Source organism: Paramormyrops kingsleyae, chromosome 10 (genome assembly GCF_048594095.1).
Source record: "Paramormyrops kingsleyae isolate MSU_618 chromosome 10, PKINGS_0.4, whole genome shotgun sequence".
Lineage (NCBI taxonomy): Eukaryota > Metazoa > Chordata > Actinopteri > Osteoglossiformes > Mormyridae > Paramormyrops > Paramormyrops kingsleyae.
In genome coordinates, this window is record NC_132806.1 from 8,711,430 (window position 1) to 8,739,251 (window position 27,822).

Sequence of the window (27,822 nt, forward strand, 5' to 3'; positions counted from 1 at the left end):
TTTGGCCCTTGCCTTGCCAAAGTCACTCAGATCTTTTTCCATGTCAATATCTTCTGCATTCAACATGTCAACAACAACTACCGAATATTAGCTTCCCATTTAATATATCTTGAACATGGGGGTGGTCATAATGTTTTGGCTCATTGGTGTGTATATTATTATATATGATATATAAGGACAATATTGAGGTGTGTATTATATACCGATGACAGCTGAACGAACAAGAATGACATAACATTCATCCCTGTAAACATCTAGCGAACTAGATGATGATTCTTGTTTTGTCAGGTATACCCATGGCAAAAAAAATACTTACCATACCATAGTGAGAGCAGACAGTAGTTCTTGCCAACGCAAAAGATTTTTTGTACCTTATGGACGAAGGGTCACGTGTGGATGGTCCTCTTTATGACAAATTTCAAACATATTTTCTGGGAATGCTGGTCAGCTGGACTTCTGAGGTATTCTAACAAAGAAGTTGGCTAATTGGCCATCTGGCATCTTGGAAGATAATAAAGCGGCACATTTATTAAATCCCCAAATTTGACAAAATGGAGACTGTAAGCCTGTACACCACCGTGAAAATATAGCAAAGCCTGAAATAGCACTGCAAGGCTCTGAAGGCCAAACACAGCTTTATTTTCTACAGGAGTGTTTACAGTGGACCTGGTCACTATGCCATAACAGCAGACCACTATAAAACATTTCCGCATGCCTTCACAGAAGGCGGGAGCACATCTCCCTCTTCTGACAGGTAGAGGAGGCTGGGCATCGTGTACACCGGCCGTAGCCTGGATGCGACGGGAGAAAGGAGAGAGCAGTAGGGAGTGGGTCAGGGGGGAGGGAGAGAGGGCATCGGTCTGTGCATCTCATATCATATATAATAATTATGTGGCTTAATGTGGTTCAGCAGCCAGGGCTAATAGGACAGATAGCAACCAACAGCACTCATTCATACAGTGATTGTTAATATGAAGGGAAAAAAACTCTGCCCAAAGAGACACACGCACACTCGCAGAATGCGATTAAATCCAAAAACCTGTCAAATCTTACCCATCAGAAAAAAGTATACATTTTCAGGTACCAACCTGAGTTTTCAGTTCAGCGGATCATTTCCCCCTCATCTGACAAGCAGCAATAACTGCCGCCCCCCCCCCCCCCCCACCCACCCACCAGCCCCATACCCCAGGGTTACAGCTATTCTAGATCCGCTGAAGAGTAACTTTTTTTAAAAACAGCTCATTCATGTAAGGTGTGGAAAAAAATGGCTAAGAAAACTAAGAAAATAAATGCAAGAATACTGATCATTTTATAATTTCAGTTGAAATAGTGATAAAAATAAGTATCTTTGCGAAAACAATCGGGATCTAGCAGCTAACGCTGATTGCCTGAACCCCTAATAAACAGACACAAAAGTAATAGAAACACATTTGGAAATAACAGAAAACACTGTAATAAATAATGTAAGTTGATATACAATGACCCTTCAGGATAGCCAATGAGGAGCAGGGAGTGACCAGGCTTGATACCGGCTGAAATGGTTCGAGGGGAGTGTCTATAAAGATACATAACCCTACACACCTCCACAGCAGATATAAATATGCTTTATATCACCGTGAGGAGAGGCTGAAATTCCAGAATTCATCTTTGGTTGTGAGATAATTTAACCAGGGCCCAGGACTGTACCATCCTGTCAACTTAGAGGGGTGACCCTGAGCCCCGCCCCCTCAAATGCACCGCCATCGGAGCATTAGCTAGTCAGCCAGCTCCATCACCACAACAGCCCCAGTCTGGTCTGAAGAAACAGCTCAAAAGCACATATTCTTGTTGTCACGGTAAAAGAGCAAGCAGGGACTTCAAGGGGCTTCAAGACTTGCAGACAGTATTTTCTGATTGGAGAACAGATATTTGGGGTGTCCTTCCTTGCCCTATGGCAGGCCAGTCTCCTCCTCCAGCTCCACCCCCGGTTCCGCCTCCGTGTTGATTTGAGCCACACCCAAGCGGTACAGGGCGTCCCGGATGACCACTTCCCCAGGCTGGCAGCCTTGCAGCACCTCGTTGATCTGCTGGTTGACAATGTCCTTGCTGGTGAGGAAGTCGATCAGCCGGTTGTAAAGGTAGTAGTAGGCGGCGTTGTCGAAAGCCAGGGGTTTGTTCCGCACGCTGCCCCCCTCAGGCCCCGCCTCCTGCAGCGAAGCCACCAGGCTACTGTAAGGCTCCAGCTCCTGGCAGAGCTCCATGAAGTAGTGGCGCGGCACGGGAGACTCCGCCCCCACCTGCCCGGGATGCACGACCCAGCGGGACGGGGATCTGGTGACAGGGTGCACCTGGGATGACTCCACCCCTGGCAGGTCCAGGCCGTAATGCTGGTCCTGGAGCTCGGCGCAGGACACATACTGCAGGGGCAAAGCGGCGGCACTGTGGTCAAGGCAGTTTACCGCGATCTAAGCAAGTTACCGCGAGTCTGGACCCCCAGAATCAGGTGACAAGCTTGGCCCTTCAACTCACCCCTACTTACCCCTGAATGCTCCAAAATCTGAGCCATATTTCTCTTATTTTTCATCGAATGCCCACAGACCCTAGAACCCAACGTCGACTGCCCTTCTGTTTCTCACCTTACTGACAATAAAACGGCCTTCTCTTATTTTTGCCCCCCCCTCCCCCGGGCCCACTTTGGTTAAACCCGCCAACAGTCCAAGGCACCAAAATAAAGGCCTCCGGTCGTGTCCTGAATGCATACCAGAGGGGCCGAGTTCCTAATCGTTATGTATGACCTCTGATTATACGTGCCTGACATCGACCAGATAGCTAACAGAAGATAAGAAGGGGCCTATCTGTTTCAGGTCTTACAGATGCAATTTTGGAGCTTAACTGTGTGTAAATCACTTGTGTAATATTTGGAATACTTGTCGAGGGAGGGCCTGGACCACATAGAAAAAGGTCCATTGTAGTATGCAGGGGTTAGATCCATCTATCTATCCACTTATCCAGTAAAGGCTCACTGGGGCCTGGAACCTAACCCCGGCAGCAGAGGGCACAGGGCTGCAGTACCCCCTGGACCACAGGCTAGTCCACTGTAGGTTACACACACCCTCACACAAACCAAACACTGATAATGCTGTACTCCACATACCTCTGGGTCACCCAGTGGATCACAGAAGCAGCCTTGATTCCTACCCCACATCTGGGAGGCCAGCTCTGGGTACTGGACGTCAGTGCAGAGCGCCACCTGGCGGGCAGAGTCCGTCACGTACACCGGCGGCCAGTAGCGGGACGACATCAGCAGGTCCACATGGTCCCGGGAACTCTCGCCCCTCACCATGTACTTGGAGCCACACACCACCTGAGGAATGGAAGTGGGGGCCACTGAGAGAAGCCCCAGCAACCCACACCCCCCCCGAGCTGGGACCAGGCTGGCGGCAGACTAAAGCCCATTAATGCAGTGTGGGGAACACAGCCTCGCCCAATCAGCTCCAAGATCTCTGCTATGAAAACTACAGACCTCAACTGCTTCTCCAAATACGACAATGAGTTATATTTATATGTGATATATTATATAAATTGCACTTTTGTGCAACTGACGCTTAAGACATCTGGGTGGGTGACAAAACTCAATATAAATGCTGAACATCAGATGGTGTTTGGAGCGCCCCCAACTGGCAGGGTGCACCGCTGCTGTTACCTGGTGAGGACAGATCTTATAGAGCTTGCCGGCCGTCAGGTGAGAGGGAGGCTGGGGCACGGAAGCAAGGCCATTCTGGACATAGGCGTACAGGGCACACACGGCCCCCATCATCTGGCCCTGGAAGGGGAGAGGGTTAGGCTTAGGGTTAGGGTTAGGCTTAGGGTTTGAGAGGAGTCTAGAAAACAAAATCAGCTTCAGCGCTTAACAGACAACAGGACAAAGAAGGACCAGAAATTAAAGGTCAATAAAATCATTCTATTTTGTTTCCCAGTAGGTGTTAAAAAAAGGAGCAAAAAAACAAATAAAAACATTGCACACAGAGAAAGATTCTGCACCGAGAAAATAACTGGAACCAGCCCAGTGGCCACCAGGGAGGCGTTAAAGTTACTACACATTTGCTGTTACTGGAACATCCAACATCGCGTGATGACACGACCGGGCTGCTGGCCCATGGAGTGAGACAAGCAGCCGTACGGGAATGCCAATGCCCGCTCGCTCGGTTATGCAACGCCGCTTCGCTAACCGGTAGTGCTATTTCAGGAGCTGTATACGCCTCAGACCGCAGACACTGTCACTATCGCCATAGTAACGCCCACTCTCATTTTTATCTGGTTTATAAATATTTCTCCAGCCCTAAAGATTAGATACCCTGGGGCTGATCTGGAGTTGAGCCAGACGGTGGGCAATGGAGCCAGTTTAGGATGATCAGAGAGATAAAGGCTCCATTGTGTGACTCGGTCTCCTTCAGCAGCGGCCGTCTGGGGGGGGGAGGGGGGGTCAAACCTGAGGTCTGATGAGGGCTATAGATAGTAGCCTCACTACAAACCCCAGTCTCACCACAGTGCAAAGCCAGGGGCTGCTTATCAACGTAAAGTGGGCCTGCTCAGACTTGGAAGGGTTCATAATGTCTCCCCGTAGCTGGGAGAAATCAGAGCTTCCCCTCGCCAAACCAGGCCTCTGCACTCAGAACGGGAAACAGAGTCATCTTAGTGGACAGGCATGAAGCATCACAATATAAGTAGTTATACCCCAACATTCTGGGAAGTACTGCAAGGGGGGGGGACGACAACAAAAATAAAGGGATCAAACATTCACAGACTTCTGCAGATACTAATTTCTTTTTAGTTTTCTTGCGTGGCACATCAGGCCAGTGTGTGCTTTTTTGTATTTGCGAGGTCTTGTAATCTAAGCAGTAAAATTGGGTCCATGAAGGGGTTACATGTGTTTGGAATGGCGGGCAGGAGTGGGGGTGTTCGAACACATAACAATGACCGGGAAACAGGAGAGTTATATTTCTCGCCGCCCACATCAGTTCCACGGAAAACCTCCTCCTCTCGCACGGGGAAACCTGAAAGCATCTTAAAAACAGCCATCCCTAGGATAAAAGACGGGAAAGCAGGTGGACGAAAGAGAAACGCTGTTTCCTCTGATTGTTGGATGTGAATCTAAGACCCGGCACTCAGCCAACACGACTCCAGTGAAAAAGCACATTCTTACATCACAGACCTCCTCGTCCTCATCGGCTCATTTGATTCAAAAAGGAAACGAAAGACAAAATGTGGCATCCCTTCTGCATTTCACAACACCAACTTTAGAGGAATAAACCTATTCAGAGGAGCCAAGCCATTGTGTTTTGGCCGTAATGGCTGGAATTAATAGATTCACAAAGACATTTTGATCAGCACTAGGGCTGCACGATATCACATCACTATTATACTGCACATGCGCAATAATAAACCGCGGCTTCAGATGACGAGGCTGGCGAGTGTGTCTGTCCTATCACACACAGAGACACGCACAGGCTGGCAGGTGTGTCTGCCCTATCACACACAGAGACACGCACAGGCTGGCAGGTGTGTCTGCCCTATCACACACAGAGACACGCACAGGCTGGCGAGTGTGTCTGCCCTATGACACACAGAGACGCGCACAGGCTGGCGAGTGTGTCTGCCCTATGACACACAGAGACGCGCACAGGCTGGCGAGTGTGTCTGCCCTATCACACACAGAGACGCGCACAGGCTGGCGAGTGTGTCTGCCCTATCACAAATAGAGACGCGCACAGGCTGGCGAGTGTGTCTGCCCTATCACACACAGAGACACGCACAGGCTGGCGAGTGTGTCTGCCCTATCACACACAGAGACGTGCACAGGCTGGCGAGTGTGTCTGCCCTATCACACACAGAGACACGCACAGGCTGGCGAGTATGTCTGTCCTATCACACAGAGACACGCACAGGCTGGCAGGTGTGTCTGCCCTATCACACACAGAGACACGCACAGGCTGGCAGGTGTGTCTGCCCTATGACACACAGAGACGCGCACAGGCTGGCGAGTGTGTCTGCCCTATCATACACAGAGACGCGCACAGGCTGGCAGGTGTGTCTGCCCTATGACACACAGAGACGCGCACAGGCTGGCGAGTGTGTCTGCCCTATCACACACAGAGACACGCACAGGCTGGCAGGTGTGTCTGTCCTATCACACACAGAGACACGCACAGGCTGGCGAGTGTGTCTGCCCTATGACACACAGAGACGCGCACAGGCTGGCGAGTGTGTCTGCCCTATGACACACAGAGACGCGCACAGGCTGGCGAGTGTGTCTGCCCTATCACACACAGAGACGCGCACAGGCTGGCGAGTGTGTCTGCCCTATCACAAATAGAGACGTGCACAGGCTGGCGAGTGTGTCTGCCCTATCACACACAGAGACACGCACAGGCTGGCGAGTATGTCTGTCCTATCACACAGAGACACGCACAGGCTGGCAGGTGTGTCTGCCCTATCACACACAGAGACACGCACAGGCTGGCAGGTGTGTCTGCCCTATGACACACAGAGACGCGCACAGGCTGGCGAGTGTGTCTGCCCTATCATACACAGAGACGCGCACAGGCTGGCAGGTGTGTCTGCCCTATGACACACAGAGACGCGCACAGGCTGGCGAGTGTGTCTGCCCTATCACACACAGAGACACGCATAGGCTGGCGAGTGTGTCTGCCCTATCACACACAGAGACGCGCACAGGCTGGCGAGTGTGTCTGCCCTATCACACACAGAGACGCGCACAGGCTGGCGAGTGTGTCTGCCCTATCACACACAGAGACGCGCACAGGCTGGCGAGTGTGTCTGCCCTATCACACACAGAGACGCGCACAGGCTGGCGAGTGTGTCTGCCCTATCACACACAGAGACGCGCACAGGCTGGCGAGTGTGTCTGTCCTATCACACACAGAGACGCGCACAGGCTGGCGAGTGTGTCTGTCCTATCACACACAGAGACACGCACAGGCTGGCGAGTGTGTCTGCCCTATCACACACAGAGACACGCACAGGCTGGCGAGTGTGTCTGCCCTATCACACACAGAGACGCGCACAGGCTGGCGAGTATGTCTGTCCTATCACACAGAGACGCGCACAGGCTGGCGAGTGTGTCTGCCCTATCACACACAGAGACACGCACAGGCTGGCGAGTGTGTCTGCCCTATCACACACAGAGACGCGCACAGGCTGGCGAGTGTGTCTGCCCTATCACACACAGTGACGCGCACAGGCTGGCGAGTGTGTCTGCCCTATCACACACAGAGACGCGCACAGGCTGGCGAGTGTGTCTGCCCTATCACACACAGAGACGCGCACAGGCTGGCGAGTGTGTCTGCCCTATCACACACAGAGACGCGCACAGGCTGGCGAGTGTGTCTGCCCTATCACACACAGTGACGCGCACAGGCTGGCGAGTGTGTCTGCCCTATCACACACAGAGACGCGCACAGGCTGGCGAGTGTGTCTGCCCTATCACACACAGAGAAGCGCACAGGCTGGCGAGTGTGTCTGCCCTATCACACACAGAGACGCGCACAGGCTGGCGAGTGTGTCTGCCTTCCAGCCGTCAGGCTCGCACCTTGGAGCTGCCGGGGTCACAGGGGGATCCACAGCGCTCCAGCAGTTCCCTGAGCTCCTCTGCGCTGTGCTCCTGGATCAGCGCCGGCTTCAGGGTACCCTCGTGGATCAGGCGCACCAGAACCGCAGGGTCACCTGAGACAAGGAGGTTTTCCGAATGCAAAAGCATTAGAGTAGGACAGGGGCGAGGTCTTATAATACATATCTCATTATTCAGCTTTATCCCATCTTTAGTCTTCCCACATTCACATAGGAGTTCCATTTATCTCTACCTTTAATCTGTGTGTATTATGGTCCATTATTTCCATTTCCAGTCTATTTTTGTTATTAAAAATATAAACATATTAAAAAATAAAAAAAGTTTGGACACGCCTACCCATAGAATGGTTTATTTGTGCTATCTATATTTTAGCATAATTATAAAGACATGAAAACATACATGGATTATTGCACTGACCAAAAAAGTATTAAACAAAGGAAATTAATTTGTTGGGGGGGGCAGCTCTGTGGGTTGGGACTCAGAAGGTTGCCGGTTCAAATCCCTGGGTCAGCAGAGTGATCCCACCATTGGGCCGTTGGGCCAGGCCCTTAACCCCAATTGCTCCATGGACTGGTTGCTGAGCACTTATTGGCCACTTATCTTTGGTCCTCTAGTCAAACTCCTCCAAAACCATTTCTACCGTGTCTAGGCCACTGGTCAGGTTCTGGTACCGTATGTGGCAGCTGTGACGGAGTTCCACACAGGGCCTACGTTCCACACAGGGCCTACGTTCCACACAGGGCCTACGTTCCACACAGGGCCTACGTTACCTGCAGGTGTGAGGTCCGACACGTTCTTGTCCTTCTCAGTGTTGATGATGAACGAGTTTCGCATCAGAGGCGGGATGAAGGGAGCTATAATGGATGCGTCGAACTTGGTGATGGGGATGCTGGAGGGGAAGGCGGCCTGCTCGATGGCCTCGCTCTCCATCGTCAGCCAGAAGTCATCCACGTTAACCTCGTCCGCCGCCTGGAAGTCTGGCCAGGTGAACTAGGAAGCACGAGTTAGATGATCAGGCTGCTTGTGTGACTGCAAGGCTCATAGTGTCATTCTAATATATCCACCATTCATATGTGTTCATGCCTAAACCAGGAAACACAAGGTACGAGGCACAGGATACTATAGACAGGACACCAGCCCATTCTGCTTGAATTTTGGCTGCAGACCCCCTGGATCCGGGCCTCACCTCCACATTCTTCAGCTGCAGCACATTGTTGGGGTTGCGCTGCGCGATCTCCACCTTGGGCGCGATGCCGCACACCCCGCAGATCATGTCATTGTAGTCGCGGGGCGTCAGGCTCTCGAAGGCCCAGTAGCCGCTGCAGAGCAGCTCCTGGATGTGGGAGACCTCGCTGGGGCTGAGCGTGTGCACTGGGAGGGGAAGGATGAGTTAGGGAGGGAGAGACGGGCCCCCAGAAAGACCCCCCCCAAAAACGAAGACTCACAGAACTTACCAGGCTGGTTCTGCACCCCGTTCAGGATCATCAGGGCCGCCTCGCTGGGGTCGTGTCCAAGCTTGATCTGGCTGCGGATCTTGAAGAGGAGATCCAAGCTCACCAGCAGTTTGTTGCCCACGTTAAAGAGACCTAGGCAGAGAAGGGAAGAGTCACTGGTAACAGAAATTATAATGGTACATAAAGAGAGAGAGGTCTTTAGGTATTCATAAGAATGCAAAGTTACAAAATGGTCAGGTGGGCAGGAATAGGGCGGGGCCACTGGCCATCAACCAAGGCTGAGTCATGTGACTATTCCTACTCCTTGCTTGATAGTGAGACTGGGACCGGGCCCCCTATATTGCTATAGCAGAGCAAATAGCATGCCGGATCCTTGTGTTAATGTGACGGACTGGCCTTAGGTATAAGCAAGTCCTCAATGGAGGGGATCGGGCCACTAAGGATCAGGACAGTGACAGAGATCACTTTTATTGAACAAAAAAGTCCAAAACCTTTCAAAAATCTGCTTGAGCCTCTTGGAATAAAAAAGAAATTCTAATAGATTGAATATCAGTAGAATCAAATGACGATCAACCATCACACCTGGAACCAAGGTGGTATAAAGACATCAGTGATAAACTGATAAACATGAAAAAACAACACAATTTACATTCTAAAGGACTGCTGGGGACTGCAGCTCAGGCCCAGTCCCCTGCGACTTAGTACAAGTGCTTAACTGGCCTTTATTTTCCAGAGACACATAAAGAGGAGTGAGGTTGACTGGCAGACCATGGATCAAACAGCATTACATATTACAATCGACCCTCCCACATTGCGGGGGTTACGGGCACAGGCCCCCGCGATCTAGAAAAACGTGAAATTTTCTGCCCCCCTTTGGTGAGCGAAGCAAAGCAAAAAGATACGACAAATGCAAGATACAAAGATCACTGCGAGATCATAGCAAAATCCCTGCGAGATCACAGCAAAATCCCTGCGAGATCACAGCGAAATCCCTGCGAGGTCACAGCAAAATCCCTGCGAGATCACAGCAAAATCCCTGCGAGGCGTCACGTCAGAGGCAGCTGGAAACACACTTGGCATACTTCAAACCAGTGCTGTACAATTTTTTTAAGGATTTATGAATTACTAAACTTTTCGTGTCATCTGCTGGCCTTCGTGTGTCATCTGCAGCTTTTACAAAACTCAAAAAAGCTCCCAAAAATCCAATTTAATTTCTTATGCCGACCCCGTGATATATCAAAACCGCGATGCGGAATGTCGCAATGCAGAGCAGTCACCTGTGGTGTTGTACTTATATACCTCGCTCACCTACGTTATTTAATTACTAAATAAATAAAGTTACATGTGACATTCAAAATAGTGTAGTGTTGTTAAATAAATATTAAATATCTGAGTGCAGCAGGGTAGATTATTGTGCACACCAGTGTGCGGGGGGGTTTCACGAATTCACACTTAATTGCAGCGTCTTTTCCCTCTTCAGCCAAAACGGAAGTTCTGTTTGGTCATGCATAACCGAAAGGGGGTTGTTTTATAAACGCCCATTTTCCATTAGTCCCGCATGAGGGAAATGTTTGACAAACTGTAGTCCGTCACAAAATTCCCACTTCTCCGGGCTTTCCCACTTGTGTGACCCTTTCCCCATAACCCATCCCCCCCCCCCCCCCGACACGCCTCACACACTTCCAGCCTGGTTTTCTTTCTCCAGACCTGGTGTCTCTGGCCACTGAGATTCGCGACCCAACGACCTCCCGGCGATACCTGGGTGTATGTCACAGAAGCTGTGCAGCGCAAGGCACTGGGGGTTCAGGCAGATCTTCAGCTGGATAGTAGCTGTCTGGAGGTGGGAGTCAGTCAGAAGCCAGCAGTCCTCCTGCCCCGCCACCGAGCTGCGGGGGGCAACAGGGGGAGACTGGAGTCAGGCCAGAGCTAGAGGATGAATCACTGACACAAGATGCCCTGCAGAAACCCTCAGCTCAGTGACCCTCAGAGCAGAAAAAAAAAATCTGTTTAATGCTTTATAACTGGGTATATATTTGTTCAGGAAAAAAAACATATTTTAACATTAGAATATATAAACAGTAATAAGATAAAAAACATAATTTCTTGTGTTGCCTAAAATGCTCCTAATATCTTGCTGGATGGCTAGAACAGTGTTTCTCTAACCAGTCCTCGGGGCCCCAGTACAGCCCTCGTTTTTGCTCAGAGCTGGGGGGCAGCAAAGATATGGACCGTCCCAAGGACTGCGCTGAGAAAACACCGGGCAAGACGACTGTAGCTTTGGTTTCCAAGCCTCTTCTCAGGGGGCAGCCCAGCCACTCCGTTTATTTGTTAAGCTCATTTAAATCATTAACTGAATCAATTAATTAACTGCATGAGGTAGTGATTACATGAACAAGGTTCCAAGTGGGTGAGTTCAGCAAACGTGGATGGATTGGATGGTGAGTGCAGGGCAGACGGCTGGGTTGACGTGCGGGTAGGTTTGGCTAATCTGACACACAGAGTCACAGTCTTACACCAGCATAAACTTAAGCAGGATTTCCTTTGGCTCTCGGACTTCAGCACGGCGTCACGTTAGATACCCTTACCCTTGGCCGCCCTTAAAGAGGGGGAAGCTGCAGAGGCCGCACTCGCGGGCGGCCGACTCGTAGAAGCGGGGCCAGCCGCTCTGCTGCACTGCCTCGCACTCGTCGCCGGCCCCAGAAAGCACCACCTGCGTGCTGTTCAGCTCCTGGATGAGCGCCATGGCCTCGGGAAGCTCCGCCTCGCTCTCGGGCAGCTGGATGGAGCCGCGCAGCAGCTGAAGGGTCGACTGCCGCTGCGTCTCCTTTTGGGTCGGGCTCAGGGCGCGGTACGGGTCCAGCAGAACGGCAGAGGCCGGTTCCGGACCGCTCTGACAGGGGAACGGACACATTAGTGCTGATGCAGACGCAGCGTCAAAATTGCTGAATGGGAGATTATAATACATTAGTACATTAGTGAAGTATAAATTATACACAGATACATTATGCATTATAAATGATACATTATAGCAATATGCATCTATCGACCCAGTCAGCCGGTTTTCCTGCTCAGGGTCATAGATGGTCTGGGGTCGATCGAAGGAGAACAGGCCGCAAGCCAGATGGGACGCGAGTACACACAGTTATTATAGACAGAGTATCCATCCATCCATCCATTCATCCATCCATCCATCCATCCATCTGAGTGCACTGTGCAGCACTACCAGGTAAGACCCTGTCATATGGACATTGTACGTACATTTTAGACTTTGGCACTCGTGTTGCTTGTCTATCCGTCCCTTAATTGCACTATTAGATGTCTGCTTGTATTTGCCCCCCATGGATTAATAAAATCTATCAATCTAACCCACCCATTCATCTTGTAACCACCGTTTATCTTGCTTGAGGTTGCAGTTTGGGGGGGGGGGGGCAGCATCTGGGTACAAGGCTGAGGGGCACCCAGATGACTGCCCACACACTCAGATACGCACAATCCATTATAGATTACAGATTATAAAAATCCCATTAGTTTATTGGTTTGTTATCATTGTAATGCTCCCCCCCCCCCCCCCAGAATAAAGCCTTTAAGGAGAGCTGGGGTGGGATGCGAGACTCACAAAGAGCTTGGGCTTGCTGGCCGCCTTCTTGCTGAGCTCCCAGCCGCAGCTCGGACACACCTGAGGCTTGTGCCGGTTCTTGTACACATAGTCACAGGTGGGGTTCTTGCACTTGCCCCGGCCTCGGGCTGTGGACAAGCCCAAATCCTGTCACAGCAACACGGGTCATGAGAAATACAGGGGCGCAGCCGACACTGATGCATAGAACCCAGCCATCCATCCATCCATCTGACCCACCCAGCCATCCAACCATCGATCAATCCATCCATCCATCCATCCATCCGACCCACCCAGCCATCCATCCATCCATCCGACCCACCCAGCCATCCAACCATCGATCAATCCATCCACCCATCCATCCATCCATCCATCCATCCGACCCACCCAGCCATCCATCCATCCACCCACCTATCCATCCATCCTTCCATCCACCCACCCACCCAGCCATCCATCCATCCACCCATCCACCAATCCATCCTTCCATCCATCCACCCACCCATCCATCATTCCATCCACCCACCTATCCATCCATCCTTCCATCCATCCACCCACCCACCCAGCCATCCATCCATCCATCCATCCATCAATTCACCCACCCATCCATCCATCCATCCATCCATCCCCCATTATCCAGTTTAGCATCACAGACAGCCGGCAGCCTATCGCAGGCAGCACAGGGCACAAGGTGGGGGGCACCCTGGACAGCATGCCCACCCACACACACTCTCTTGTAAACTACGTGCAAATTAGAGACAGCGATTCACCCAGCTGCATGTTTTCAGAAACCTAAGTACCTGGAGGAAAAACCCACATAAGCTTGGGGGAAAATACAAACTCCATGCACACAGAGCCAGGGGTGGAACTACAAACAGCAGAGGCTGGAGCTGAGAAGGCTCTGTGTGACCCCCTGAGACACCACAAGAAGGCTCTGTGTGACCCCCTGAGACACCACAAGAAGGCGCTGTGTGACCCCCTGAGACACCACAGCACCTCAGTCTTATTTTTAAACTATATTTTATTAGTAAGGTTTTTTTACAGACATAAGATCATTGCACTTCACAGAGACACTGTCTTCTTTAAAGTTATTGAATAATTTGAAGACTTACCAACATGGAGGTTGTGTTCTGTTTGAAGGACACAACAGACAGAATCTTCAGCCCTTTGTCGGTCACTATATAGTGACTAGTGTTGGCAGGAACAGGATGATTCTACAAGGATAAGGTGTGACACAAATTCAGACAGAGAGTCACTGTGGGACCCCCACCTCAGCGCAGCCCAGTTGGCCAATCAGGCAGAGGCTGCCTACAGAACCTCAGGAGGCTCTAAGCCACTCCCCCCCCCCCCCCCCCCCCCGCCCCGCAGGTCTGCACAGACTGGCACCGGTAAGTCGGTAAAAGTTTGAGGAGAGTCACGTGTGCACGTGTGCTATATTCTAGGGGTGTACCAATGCACAAAATACACGCTTCAGTGCAATTTTGGTACAGCGGGGAAAACAGGGTTTGTTTTGATATCATTTAGCCTATTATTAAAACTGCAAGCACAACACATTTAGGGACAGTAAATCAAAGGCAATGCTTTTGTCAGCATGCCCAAATAACAAAACCTAAGAGATGCTTATTTGCACATTGTACAAATAAATGTGTAAAATTATTTAAAAATTAAAAATGTAACATTATAATAACACAAGAATAAGCATAATGAACTAAATACCATGTCCTCTAATAGTATAAAGCTACATATCTGTAGTGATAAACACCCCTATAGCCGCCATTATTTTTTAAGCCAAATCTAAATATTCTGGCAAAAGCTCCTTAAATGGCACAGGGAGACTAATTTGCAGAAGCTGTTTCTGCCTCGTTCCGGTCGCGCACACATTCAGATGATGTCATCTCAAATGATGTCATCTCAAATGAGTTGACACGCTGGATGCATTTTCAGCAACATATCCATGATTGGTAAAACACAGCCGACAGACTCTCTTTGGTGTTGGTGTAATTTATTGTTATTTATTATTATTTAAATATTCCCAAAGCCCGGATTTTGACTGACTGTAACCAGCATTAGTCATAACCAGCGTATAATTAGCATGTTTTCTGTGTTGTGCATCTACTTACGAAATTAGGTTCTGCCTGTGACAAATGTATTCATTCATTTCATTGTGTGTACAGAAACGAAAACGATGTACTAAACAATTCTGACAAATACGTGTATAATAACAGCCATTCTGTATTCCCACCTGTTCCAGCTGCAAAGGTTTAACAGCCTGCCCAAGTTGCTTGAGTGTGTTGGGCTTCAGGCTTGGAACCTTCCCTGCTGCTGGCTTGCCTGTAAAATAACAATAATAATAATAATAATAATAATAATAATAAAATTGTTTCACAATGAGAAGTTTGCATTCATTCAAAATGCAATCAAACTGACCATTTGACAGTACAGGAGAAATTCAAATCAGATCTTTTAGAAAGAGTATTGTTTTCTATGGTTTACAATTATATTGCTTACTGCCTAATATCATAAATGACTTAAATAGCACTAAAGCAACTTCATTCGCAGTGAGTTAAGTATGACTATTAGCAAGCAGGGGTGGAACCAACCTGCTTTGCTGTTTATTTTGGACAGAGCTGCATCTTTGACCTTGTCTGGTGGCACCGTCACCCACTGGACAAAAGCAGCTCGAGAGCCGGGACCTGCCGTTTCCAAAAAGATGGGAAAAGCTTTTGTGATTAAACACGACATATTTGCTAGACCGTTTTCGTTTTTGAGACATGGCTGGTTTTCCCAAACAGACCGTTTCAGGTCACCCACTAAGTTCATTAGCATCCCTGAGTTTGACCATGTTGCCTAGTTACGACTGAGTATCATTCATAACAGACCAGTTCTGGCCGACATAACAATGGCTACACAGGACAATGCCCCCTTCTGACCAGACAGCATACCTGATTTAGATAAAACTGGACTGGGAAATAAAAGTTGAGCCTGACGGATACAGTGAAGACACTGCCCAGAATTTGCCAAGACACCCTCAGGTTATCAGTACTTATTCCATGCATTTATATCTGTATCAACAATTTGACAATTCAATGCTTTTTGGTTGAAATTAGCCTGGATGTTGGCCTATGACTAGCTCTAATTCATATAACCTTTAATGCAGCATTTATGCATTAAAATCATATATCATATATCTAAGTGAACAAAAAATAGCCAAACAGAAAACAAGCCGACTGCTTCCAGATGCTAATGAAACCATCTAAATAACAATCTTCTAGAAAACACAACTGCAACTGCATTTTCTCAGGTCACTTGATTCTGTAGCACTGAGTTGCATTCCCTAGTAAGGCTGCCGCATACATACACTGCACCTTCTTCCCTTCAGAACTACTTGGCTTCTGTCCCTTAATTACACTATTTGGTTTTTAGCTTCTCTGCTCAGGAAGGAAGGTGCTGACCTATTTGTGTGGGTGCAGGCAGGATGGCGCGAACTGGCCTCTTTGGCCCAAAGTTGAGGCTCTTCTGCCGTGTTTTGCCCCGGACACTGGGAGCTGGTGCCCCTTTCAGGCAGCTGCAGAGGGTAAGAAGGTAACAAGAAAGGAAAAAACATTATTGCTGCTAGTCAGTAATCTACCTGCATTTGCATTTCTTTTGTGTTATTCGGTATTTCTGCTGTCCTCACATTGCTGATGTCTTTGTTCCAGTTGCCTGCTGCATAAGACCTACGCTGCCCCCTGCAGGTGATTTCTGTACAAGCGCTTGTCGCTGATTCATGTTAGGATCTGTGGGTTCACCGACAACCCCCTCGTTCTCCATGTTCCTGCCCTGAGGGGTGGATGAGGCACCCATTGGGGAGTTGCCAGTCATGACCGCTTCTTTCCGCTGTGTTCCGTTGGTGTCGGATGCGGCCGTTGCCACGGCCAACTGCGTCACTGGCTCGGGCAGCTGAGTCACGCCGGGCTGGTCACTGCCCCCTGGATGCTTTGTCGGCTTCCGCGCAGATGATTTAGAGGTCAGAGCGGCTGCTTTGGTCTGACCTCTCTTCGCCTGAAGGGAAATGGGTTGGAGAATTCTTTGAGACATGCCAGGAATAACTTGTACACAGCATCTTATTGTGCCAGAAGGGACAATGCAGTCTTCACACAACATGACTGCACATCCACATTAGCGATGAATGACAGAATCTTTCTGTAATGCTGCACAAGAACATTTATCACCGAGCCCAAGCGAGTTCACCCTGGAGATCCGTTAACGCTACGGGCTCTTTTGACAATTGTGGGCAGTGGTGGCTTGATGGTTAGGGAAGCGCACTTGTAATTGAAAGATTGCAGGTTCGAATCCCCCACCAGCAAGGCACCACTGAGGTACCCTGAGCAAGGTACTGCTCCCAGGGCGCTGAATTAGCTGCCCCCTGCTATGTCACGAAAGTCACATATGGGCTAAATGCAGAGGACACATTTCGTTGTTGCGCACTGTGTGCTGTGGTGTGTTAACAATGACCACTGATCACCTAATTATAAATTTCCTAAGTGAATTTATAGTCATGCATCCATTCAGCCTTTGCCTACTGTTTTTTTTTTTTGGGGGGGGGGGTACATGGAACATCCAGGAATCACAGGGCATGAGGCTAGGATCCTTGACCAGGCTGACAGCTCATTCAATTCAGAATTAGGCAATAATCCAACACCTAGAACTTCTGAGAGACCATCGGTCCAATACTGCTCCAGGACAGGAAAACATTTCATGCATGTTTTGCAGACATAGATATAAAAATAAGATTCAGTCATATTCCTTCGGCTCAAGCATGATCAGGAAAGTTATACAGACAACTGCATCCCTTCTTTGTTAAAAATTGTTTAGGGGGCTCAGTAAATTGCTTGGCGCCGTGCGGAAAGTGGTTGTCAGGACAGGACCAGCCCGCTGTTTGGTTTCTGGTTTGTTCAGCGTTTCACTACTGGGGACATTTTGTTGCACATCGACCTCACGCTACATACAGTACCAGTGAAAAGTGTGGACACACCTTCCCATAGAAAGGTTTATTTATAGTATTCTGTACATTTTAGAATAATTATAAGTACATCAAAATTAATAAAAAAACATAAATGGAAGCATTCACTGACCAAAAAAAGGATTAAACAAAAAAATAATAATTTATTGGGGGGTGGGGCAGCTATGTAGGTTAGGAATCAGAATGTTTCTGGTTCAAATCCCATTATTGGCAGAGTGATCCCACCATTGGGCCTTTCAGAAAGGCTCCTAACCCCAATTGCTCCATGGACTGGTTGCCCCTACTGTCTCCTTTACCCCAGTTCCATGAGGTGGCCTCCTGGGATGCTCGGCCAGTTGCCCCAAAGGACGTTCCACATATATTCATTGGCCATTTTTTCTCTGGTAAAACTCTCTGGTCAAATTCCTCCAAAAACATTTCTGCTGTCTACAGTTAGATGGCAAGGTCATGTGATACCACATTATCACTCTCCATTGTAGACGGCTTGGCGTATCCAAACTTTTGACTGGCACAGTACATCCTTCCATCCATCCATCCTCTAGCCACTTATCCTGGCCCAGGTCATGGGGCGGAGTGCAGCCCGTCGTGAGTACGACAGGGCACAAGGCTGGGCTACACCAGAGAGCAGGGGTCCTCATCAGGCAGATTCCAGAATCCAAACCAAAATACTGATCCCACCTGCTTGGCAAATTTTATTTTCATGGACCCCCCCCCCCCCAAACCCCGGCTCTCAGAAAAAAAAAAACTGTTGGGGGCTCCTGCCCTAGAGGGGATGCCAGTTGATTGCATGCAGGTCATTCACATTCACACACACTCACGCACTAGTAGCAATTCACAGTTTCCATTTGCTCTAACTGCATGTCTTTACATTACAAGAGGAGTCTAGGAGGAAACACAAGGAGATCAGCTGGTCAGCAGGTGCCGATCCTCCCACCTTGACGCAATGGGTGTGACAGGAGGGGCACGGAGACTTACGCTGGCCACCCACTTGCCCCCGAGGTGCTGTCCACATTCCGGGCAGTTGGGCGGTTTGTGACGGGTGACGTAGGAGAAGGAGCAGCCTGGAGTGTGGCAGCTTCCCCGCCCTCTTCTAGTGTATTTTATTGACTGAAAAGTACAACGACCACAAGGTGTTACTCTCTCTGTCCTCACTCCATAAAGGAAACAAATACCGGTCATCTTGGGAGTGTCTGCAAAGGCATGACAAAAGCTGATTCTACAGCAGCAAAAAACAAATGAAATATAAATAATTAGTCTTTTAGAAACAAAAAAACTGACCAGTTTAAATGAGGGTTTGGGATCAGGCTCCTGAGTGGACCCAACAGGAAACATGAGGACAGAACTTGGTACAGATGCTACTTTGGTTTCCACCAAGTCCTATAGAAGACAGAAGGAGAATTCCCACTATTCAACTTCAATCAAGTTTAGCCAAAAGAATAAATAAAAACAAGCTCTTACTGGGCTGGGAACTATGGTGACCAGGTGTGTGGAGTCGTCTTTGACCTGGTGCACCACAGAGGTACCCGTGATCCTCTCCTCCATCTCCATGCCGACAGTGGTGTAGGCCTCGCCTGTTTCCGCAGGCTCCTCCTTGACGAGGAAGCCGGACGGCTGCTTATCCTGCGTGCCGTTGGATGAGCACTGGGACAGGATCTCCTGCAGAGCGCCGGAGCGGCTCAGCGCCGCGGCCGTCTCGTCCGTCAGCCCCTCGATGGCGATGCACTGCTCTGACAGCTCAACCTCGCTGCCGAGGGCCATCGGCGAGAAGAGGGCCTCGTGCGACAGTGGCTGGAGTCCGTCCCCCATGGGGTCGACAGTCTCCACGCACACCTCCACCGGCCCACCCGCCCTGTCCTCTGCCATCGTTCCCTTAGGAAGCAGCACATAGTTTGCTCGGGGGAGAATCTTCCGGAAGCCTGGGACATCTGCAGAAGTGCCCACCGTTTGGCTGCTCTAGGAGATGACAGGGGAGGGAGGGCTTATGTTACACAGGATGTACTATCCCTGAGGACTTACTTCACAGGGTGGAACGATACAAAATCAGGCCTCTGACCCCCGCCACGGAGCATACAACGGCAACATACTGCGTCAATTCCGTCTTTCTCCAGCTTAGCCCTCTCCAGATAGTAGCCTTTGTCAGCCACGTTGAGCCTTTTCCAACTCTCGCTGATCCTCTTGTTGATTTCAGACTGCGGGAGGTCAGGATACTCCTGCTGCATACTCTGGTGGACGTCGAAATAGTACAGGAGGTATGCAGACCTGCCCAAGAAGGACAAATCGTGCAATGAATTTCAGAAAATCCATTTATCCATCCATCCATTTTCTGAAACTACTTGTCACTTTACTTTTGTATTGCAAAAGTTACGGGTGCAAGGCAGGGAAAAAACCAGGATGGGGCACTAATCCACCTTGGGAATTTCAGAAGATATTATTTTTGAAAAAAAATAATAAATTGATTCAAAACATGAAAAATACATTTAAAAAAAAAAAAAACATAAAACAGGCAATAAAGACGTCTTGAATTGTATGAATACACAAATACATCTCTACATATGTGTATAGCACCATTTTGAAATGAATTGAAAACAGCCCTGAAATTCCAATTCAATTTGTGAAACTGAATTGCAATTCGAATTTGAATTTCAGGAAGGGATTAAAACGGAGTGCAGGTGCAGCTTTTAACAAAATGGCTTAATATTTTAATGTAAATTACACATAAACATATTAACATACAGAGTAAATACTCTATCAGTGTTAAATGCCATGTAAAAATGTAATTCATATTCATATTCAAAATGAAAGAAAGCAACATTTGAAGTGTCGCCCAGAGGATAAATATTTAACTTTCATTTTGATTACCATGATAAGTCACTGGAAAAGCTGAGTGGCCTACAAACACCTATAAGTTATAGCTGCTTTCTCTGCACCTGTTGGGGGAATCTTCAGTGTGGCTGGACAGTTTTTCAAGCCAGAACGTTAAAATCTAAATGGTAAAACCTTGGAAGATCTTTTGCAGATTAAATATAACAATTTTGAACAATGAGTCATGTGTATCAAAATAAAGCATAATTTCACTTGCCATCGTGTTTTGCTGAAAATAAATATGATACAATAATTAAATAGCTACTGTAACTGAATAAGTTAATTAATTACTGTAACTAACTAAATACTAGTAACTGAATTGAATAAATGAATAGAGCATTGTTAAACACTGCACTTGTAATCGCTACAGAGACCAGAAGCGTGGATGCTGCTGTCGCCCAGTATCAGTGGAAAGTATCAGAGTATCTTAGTCCAGGAAATTCAAAAATCAAAAGTTGACTTCTGAATGTGCATCATTGTAAAACAGAAAAATTGTAAACTGAACCACTGTGAAGTGAGGAGAAACTGAACTTCTTCCAAATGAAAACATCCCTAAAATGACCTATTTGTTTTTTGTATTTATGAGTAGTAGTCATATTAATTGTGGTTGCGCCACCTGCCTTTTCAAGCTCTTTCCAAATTAAACAGACGTCTGTTTGGACACTTGCACAAAGTTTAATATCTTTGATATGAAGTTTATACTTAACATTCTGAAAACAAATAAAGAGTTTTATCATATTGCAATGTTCTCATAGTTTTTCACGGGTTGTATGACCTGACATGGAAAATGCAGAAGACTAACCCTGACTTGAAAATGGTAATTTCTGTCAATACTTGAGGTAAATCTACTACTTAGTCACTGCATCATGAAGTTCACTTTAAAATAAAACCTCCTTTTCCCGGTTGTGCCGCATGACATTTGAGGCAGTGTACACTTGCACACAAATGTTTTTCGGCTCTTTTAAAACCAAAGTGTTTTTTTTATGAGTTTAAAGGTTACAAATATAGAATGTCAAAATACTTACATTTTATTTTTTTAATTACTTAAATACCAATTTTTATAATATTTCCATTGTTCATTTGGTTCGATGGTTACACCGCATGAAAGTTTTAGACTTTGAGATATGAAAATGTCGAAAGTGTACACTTTGTCCTCTTTGTCCATTATAGACGTCCACTGTAATGGGATTTTACTGTATATACATACACTATACAAAAATATCACTGTGAGCAGTGACTCTTCGGGGCAACTTTGTTCCGCCTTAATATGGTGGACGTGCGTGTGCAGTGTTACCTGGGCTTTTTGGATTTATCCACAGGCTCCCCTTGGCTTCTCCCTCGTCGTCTCCGTTTGGGGGAGGAAACCTCCATGACGGTGTAACAGCTCTCCACCTCCTCTGTGATGATCTTCACCTCAGCCTCCTCAAAAGCAGCATCCATCTTTGCAGTTTCACTGTATTTTCTTGACAAAAAAAGGAGGTGAGACAGGCCTCAGACAGGAAATCGGGTTTTCAAAGAATCAAGGAGAGCTGTATCGTATATAATGTGGGCAGTACTATAGGCCCAGGGTTGGGGGGCCCCCTTCCTTCCAAAGACATGCAGTTAGGTCAATTACTGCTCGGTCCAAACAGCAGGAGAGTGTTTTCTGGGACGGACTCCAAGCACACCTCAGTCCTGTACTGCAAAAGCAGCGATGGCAGATGCATGCAAAAATAAAATCATTCTGCATGAACTTCTGTAGCATATACAACACATTTAAGCTTTGGATCATTAACACCTAGACCAAAATAAAGCAAAACAGCTTTTTACACATCTCCCAGACAGCAAGGCATGCACATCTAAGTCACAGGCGCAGACATCTTGTCTGTCAATGAAGACAAAATATTCTTAAAACTTTAGCCAAAATAAAACTTAAAAACAGTAATGGGAATTAACAGAGATCTCCTGATTCAATATTATTTTGGGTTTTTTTTTGCCGATTTGTTATGCATCGTGATATTTAAGTAATTGTTGCTGAACAGAAGTACAGGTCTACATTTAAAGTAAAGACAAGGGTTGTAACATGTTCATTGTGTGCCGTTCAGTTTCATCATTTTCAATTCGTAACACAATGAAACAAATTAATACACTTATTGACATGGGTGAAACCTAAATTAACAAGTAGATATTCAATACGCAAAACACTATGTGAATTGTGGCTGTGAGTTGGTTACTAATGGTGTGATGTTACAGGAATTGCACACTCACGTTCACTTTCCTGCACAGATTAGTTCTTTTTGTTCTTCTACATGTCCTCAGACATTTGACATGAATGCTGCTTCCCTCATCAACTATGGCCAGTAAGAACCAGTGAGGCATGTAAGGGCGTGCTGCAAGTGAGCATATGATTGGCTGGAAACTAAACCTGGGATTGAATGTATACGCCTACTCTCTTGTTCACCCATTCGCTCACCAACTTGGTCAGTCCTTCAAATCTGTCGTTCTGAACCAGTTAGTGAGTGAGTGGATGAACAAGAAAGCTCTTTGTTCAGCCTCATGACCTCAAACAAGCAACCTGAAGGAGTGAAGGAGATGAGTGAGTCAGTGACAGGCTACCTCACACAGGTTACTTCTTGGTTGTGACTGAAACACACGCCTACATGTGCAGTGACTTCCGATATTCTCACTTGTTAGCTGATTATGTGATGAGCTGTTTGCTTTTCAAACAAACATGAGTAGCTAAGATACAACATTGCCAAGACTCAGACTACAGTGCCTGACAAAAGTCTTGTCGCTTAACCAAGTTGTAGGAACAACAAATAATAACTTGACCTGTAGTTAATCAGTTGGAATCAGAAATGGCTTATGAGAAAAGGCAAAGCCCTCTAGATTATGCTTATTATACCAAAATAAAGTTTTGCATCATTCATTGAGTTTTGTCATGTAATTAGGACAGAAAGGTCAACTTTTGCCTGGACAAAAGTCTTTTCATATGCAAAAATAATGTAGAAATTATACATATACTTCATTTAGAATACACAAACATGCTACAATAACATCAGAACATAAAGTCATGGTGCCTTGGAAAAAAAAATTAATAATGTGTATGACTCCCATGAGCTTGGAGGACCACATCCATACGTCTTGGCAATGACTGAAATAACTTGTTGATGAAGTCATCAGGAATGGCAAAGAAAGCAGTCTTGCAGGACTCCCAGGGTTCGTCTAGATTCTTTGGTTTCGTCTTCCAAGCCTCCTCCTTCATCTTACCCCAGACATGCTCAATAATGTTCATGTCTGGTGACTGGGCAGGCCAATCCTGGAGCACCTTGATCCTCTTCAGTTTCAGGAACTTCAATGTGGAGGCTGAAGTATGAGAAGGAGCGCCATCCTTCTGCAGAATTTGCCCCCTCATGGTTTGGAATGTAATGGGCAGCAAGAATATCTTGATACTTCAGGCTGTTGATGTTGCCATCCACTCTGCAGATCTCTCGAACACCCCCATGGATGTAACCCCAAACCATGATTTTTCCTCCACCAAACTTGACTGTTTTCTGGGTGAATTTTGAGTTCATGCGGGTTCCAACAGGTCTCCTGCAGTATTTGCGGCATTTGGTATGTAGTTCAATGGATGATTCGTCAGAAAAATCAACCTTCTGCCACTTTGCCTCTGTCCATCCTTGCTGCAAGCTGTGGGCCTTGGCAAATTCAACATGCTTTTTTTGTTGTGTTCTTGTTAATGCTGGTTTCTGAGCACTAATTTGACCATGGAGACCACTGCGTGCGAGAATTCGAGAATCTGTTCTTGTAGACACAGCGGTTTCTGGTGACCAGTTCTGATGTAGCTCTGCTGCAGTTGAAAAAGGGTTGGCCCTGGACTTTCGAAGCAACAAACGGTCCTCTCAAAGAGTTGTTTTACGGGGTCTGCCTGACCTGGGCTTGTCATGAACATCATCAGTTTCTTTATATCTTTTTTTAATCCTCTCCACTTGATGTTTGGATACATTAACGATGTCTGCCACCTCAGCAGCAGACTTGGTCTGTGGTTGAATCTTTGGCATGTTTTCAGAAGCCAGGCTGCACTTCAAGTGAAGGTCTGGTGTGCTGGGGATCTTTTTATACACACCTGGTATTATGTTAATTACAGTATTTGTCAAAGGTGAACCTCTAATTTGTGATTAGTTGAATAATTAAAAGACATGACAAGACTTTTGTCCTTGCAAAAACAGGTGTTTTGGACTTTAACAAGCTGTGAACATCAGGACACTTTTTGACTGTTTCATTTTGCACCCAGTTATTAATATGAAAGCCCTTGGCATTAAATTGATCCATTCATTGTAACAATTGATTGATTAGAAATAAAGTTATATGCCTTTTTAAGTTACTATGTCCTTATGTGACAAGACTTTTGTCAATGACTGTATAACCCAATAACAAATATTATTTTTCTCTCATGACACAAGTGTTTCATATCCATTTTACGCAAATGGGAAGTGCCACGTTACGAGTTGGTGAACGAATCAATAGGATTGTTTTAGCTAAACTGAATCAAAAGAGCTGTGTACCCCCCCCCCCCCCAAAAAAAAAAAGTTATTTCACCCATCCTTATTGGTTACAGCTAGTGCTGGAGAGCTCAAAGACCCTCCCATGCCACTTAAATCAGTAGTTTGGGAACATTTTGGCTTGACAAAAAATTAGACCAACAACAGAGGCAGAGTAGTTGATAAGCCCAAGACTGCATGTGGGTTCTGTTAAGTGGAACTCGAACATGTTGCTGGAGTCCAGTATGCCTAACTCATCTGAGACAACATCATCCTAGTGTGTGTACAGCCGGAATGAGGTAGAAACAGTCTCTGCAAATTAGTCTCCCAGTGGCATGCAGGACATGCTGTAGGATATAATTGTATCCACAAGTGGAGAAAGCCTATGAAATCAGGATTGAGTGCCAAGAACAAATTACTGCAGATTAAGAGTATTTCAGTGGAAACCAATCTAGATACAAGAATATTGGGACACACCTCTTAATCATTGAAATTAGGTGTTTCATTCAGAGCGGGATCACCAACTGCTGAGGCGCATAGTGTGTAAAAGTTGGCAACACTCTTTTGACTCATTAACTGCATGGTTCCAAACTTCCTCTGGCATTAACTCCAGCACAAACACTGTGCACTGGGAGCTTCATGGAATGGGCTTCCATGGCCGAGCAGCTGCATGCGAGCTTCACATCACCAAACGCAATACCAAGTGTCAGTTGGAGTGGCGTGAAGCACACAGGCCACTGGACGCTGGAGCAGTGGAAACATGTTCTGTGGAGTGACAAATCACGCTTCTCTGTCTGGCAGTCTGATGGACGAATCTGGGTTTGGCAGATGCCAGGAGAACATGCCTGACTGCAATGTCCCAACTGTAATGTTTGGTGGTGGAGGGATAATGGTATGGGGTTGATTTTCTGTGGTTAGGCTGGTGGAGATGGTCTTGACCAGTCCACATATGAACCCTGACCTCAACCCCATTAAACACCATTGGGATAAACTAAAATGGAGATTATGAGCCAGGCCTTCATGTCCAACATCAGTGCCTGACCTCATACATGCTCTTCTGGATGAGTGGGCAAAAATCCCCACAGACACATTCCAAAATTTTGTGGAAAGCCTTCCCAGAAGAGTGGCAGCTGTTATAGCTGCAAATGGGGGGCAACTCCATATTAATGGCTAAGGATTTAGAATGGGATGTCATAAAAGTTCCTGTGGGTGTAATGGCCAGGTGTCCCAATGCTTTTGTCCCTATATTGTATCTACAGTAGGTAGATGGTCTTTGTATACTGAATGTCAGACAATTAAGTTGTACAATTAAGTTCACAGTAGATAATAACAGTGGTTTTTGATTTTGATGCTCCTAGCTCAAATCCCAGAAGGGTGCAGAATTAGACTTCAGTCTAAAAAAACTACAGGAAAATACCCATCTGTATGAACGGCTGAAAGTGTATGCCCCTAAAACTATAAAAGAGGCAGGTAATGAGCATCTTTAGGAAAGGAAATTAAAGTTGCACCAAACCTGAAAAAGACTCCTCAGTAGTGGAGGATGTTAATCATGCTATTATGTTTATTTACTTTTGCATCCGAATAATTGAATAATAATGGTTATAATACAGCAAAATAACGTGTATACCTTGACTCTGGCACTGTACACATATCCAGAGAGTCTGCAAATTCCTTAGATTCGGTTCAGTAATAATCTGTGGCCCCGTAGGGTCCCTCACTAGACAAAAGTAGTTTGCACACATTGACTACATATACATGAGTAATGTTAATTGCTCTCAGTAACTGGTACATAACAGGGATATATGCTTCCAAGCAAAAGTCTTGGGTAGTGGACTGTACAGCACAGGACACCTTAACAAAGCAATAAGCTAAGTTTAAAATAATTAATTATAAATGCAGTTGCTATTTTGAATGTAGTGGTACATGAAAGGCTACTGCAATGCAATGTTAAAAGCGACCGAATGAGGCCCGAGTCAAGGTCATTAGCAGCAAAACTGAATCTCACCTAAAAACTCGGCTATCTTACAGAAAACGGTTTGCATTTTAGATTTGACTAGTTAGATATTTCAACCAGATAACTCAGTGAAAACGGGGAGGGGGTTGGGTGACATATGCCCACCACATATAGTCAGGTACGGTGGCCTCCAATAAAAGGGCAGGTCATTCGATGCACTTTAAAAAGGCATAGACTCCCATGCAAAGAGGAGGGAAAGCTTTCAGAAAATTAAATACGTCACAATTAATAACAGCGAGACTTTGTAGCGGACAACATGTGAAGCGGCGCAGCTTCCCCTGCTGGCTAACTACCTACCCCCCCTCCCCGTGAGGAATGTGGATTATTCGTGAGTCTCCATACTGAGTCTAAGCTTTGTGAAGCATCCAATGAGCAGCTTCCTTATTGCAACCTTACCTCTACTGCAAGTAAGGCTTCCCCAAATCCCTCCCGATCACGTCTGCTTCAACGTCAACCGCTCGATTGTCACCAGTGGCCGTCCACCATCGCTAATCATCTTATTAAACCTGTGTTTAATGCATCCCCGTTCCCGTGAGAAAGCCCCCTTTCGGACTTCTTTACTCCCCTGTCCTTCATTCAAAATGGCGTTCCGTTGCTAAGGCAAAAAACCAATCCGGTGATACAATGAATGCCCAAAGGCCAATCAGGTGCTACGTATTAGACACGTGAAATACTGTGTGCTGGAGTCCGTACATGTCATTTTCTTAAAGGCACAATGCGCATTGAGTAGTCT

The 27,822-nt window shown here is 46.8% G+C and overlaps 1 protein-coding gene across 1 annotated transcript; it reads right to left on the reverse strand.

Moving 5' to 3' along the window:
- Positions 1 to 1,178: 1,178 nt before the first annotated feature.
- On the reverse strand, positions 1,179 to 27,675 carry hmgxb3 (HMG box domain containing 3). The gene is made up of 21 exons (XM_023833931.2): positions 27,486 to 27,675; positions 21,850 to 22,017; positions 19,778 to 19,952; positions 19,152 to 19,646; positions 18,972 to 19,070; positions 18,669 to 18,800; positions 16,368 to 16,732; positions 16,144 to 16,256; positions 15,292 to 15,384; positions 14,934 to 15,022; positions 13,804 to 13,905; positions 12,698 to 12,844; positions 11,667 to 11,971; positions 10,840 to 10,967; positions 9,082 to 9,213; positions 8,814 to 8,998; positions 8,398 to 8,617; positions 7,589 to 7,722; positions 3,683 to 3,802; positions 3,134 to 3,343; positions 1,179 to 2,396 (listed from the first exon to the last, which is right to left on the reverse strand). The coding sequence occupies exons 2-21, from the start codon at positions 21,993 to 21,995 to the stop codon at positions 1,929 to 1,931; spliced, it is 3,858 nt and encodes a 1,285-aa protein (XP_023689699.1). The 5' UTR covers positions 21,996 to 22,017; positions 27,486 to 27,675; the 3' UTR covers positions 1,179 to 1,928.
- Positions 27,676 to 27,822: the final 147 nt, after the last annotated feature.

What these genes read in the sequence shown, in the direction of transcription:
- hmgxb3 (XM_023833931.2), bottom strand. Translation starts at nt 21,995, where the DNA reads ATGGATGCTGCTTTTGAGGAGGCTGAGGTGAAGATCATCACAGAGGAG. An exon ending in AGAAAGACGGAATTGACGCA is followed by an intron (nt 19,647 to 19,777) that starts GTATGTTGCCGT and finishes GTCATCTCCTAG; the next exon opens with AGCAGCCAAACGGTGGGCAC. An exon ending in CTCTTTAAGGGCGGCCAAGG is followed by an intron (nt 10,968 to 11,666) that starts GTAAGGGTATCT and finishes TGCCCCCCGCAG; the next exon opens with CTCGGTGGCGGGGCAGGAGG.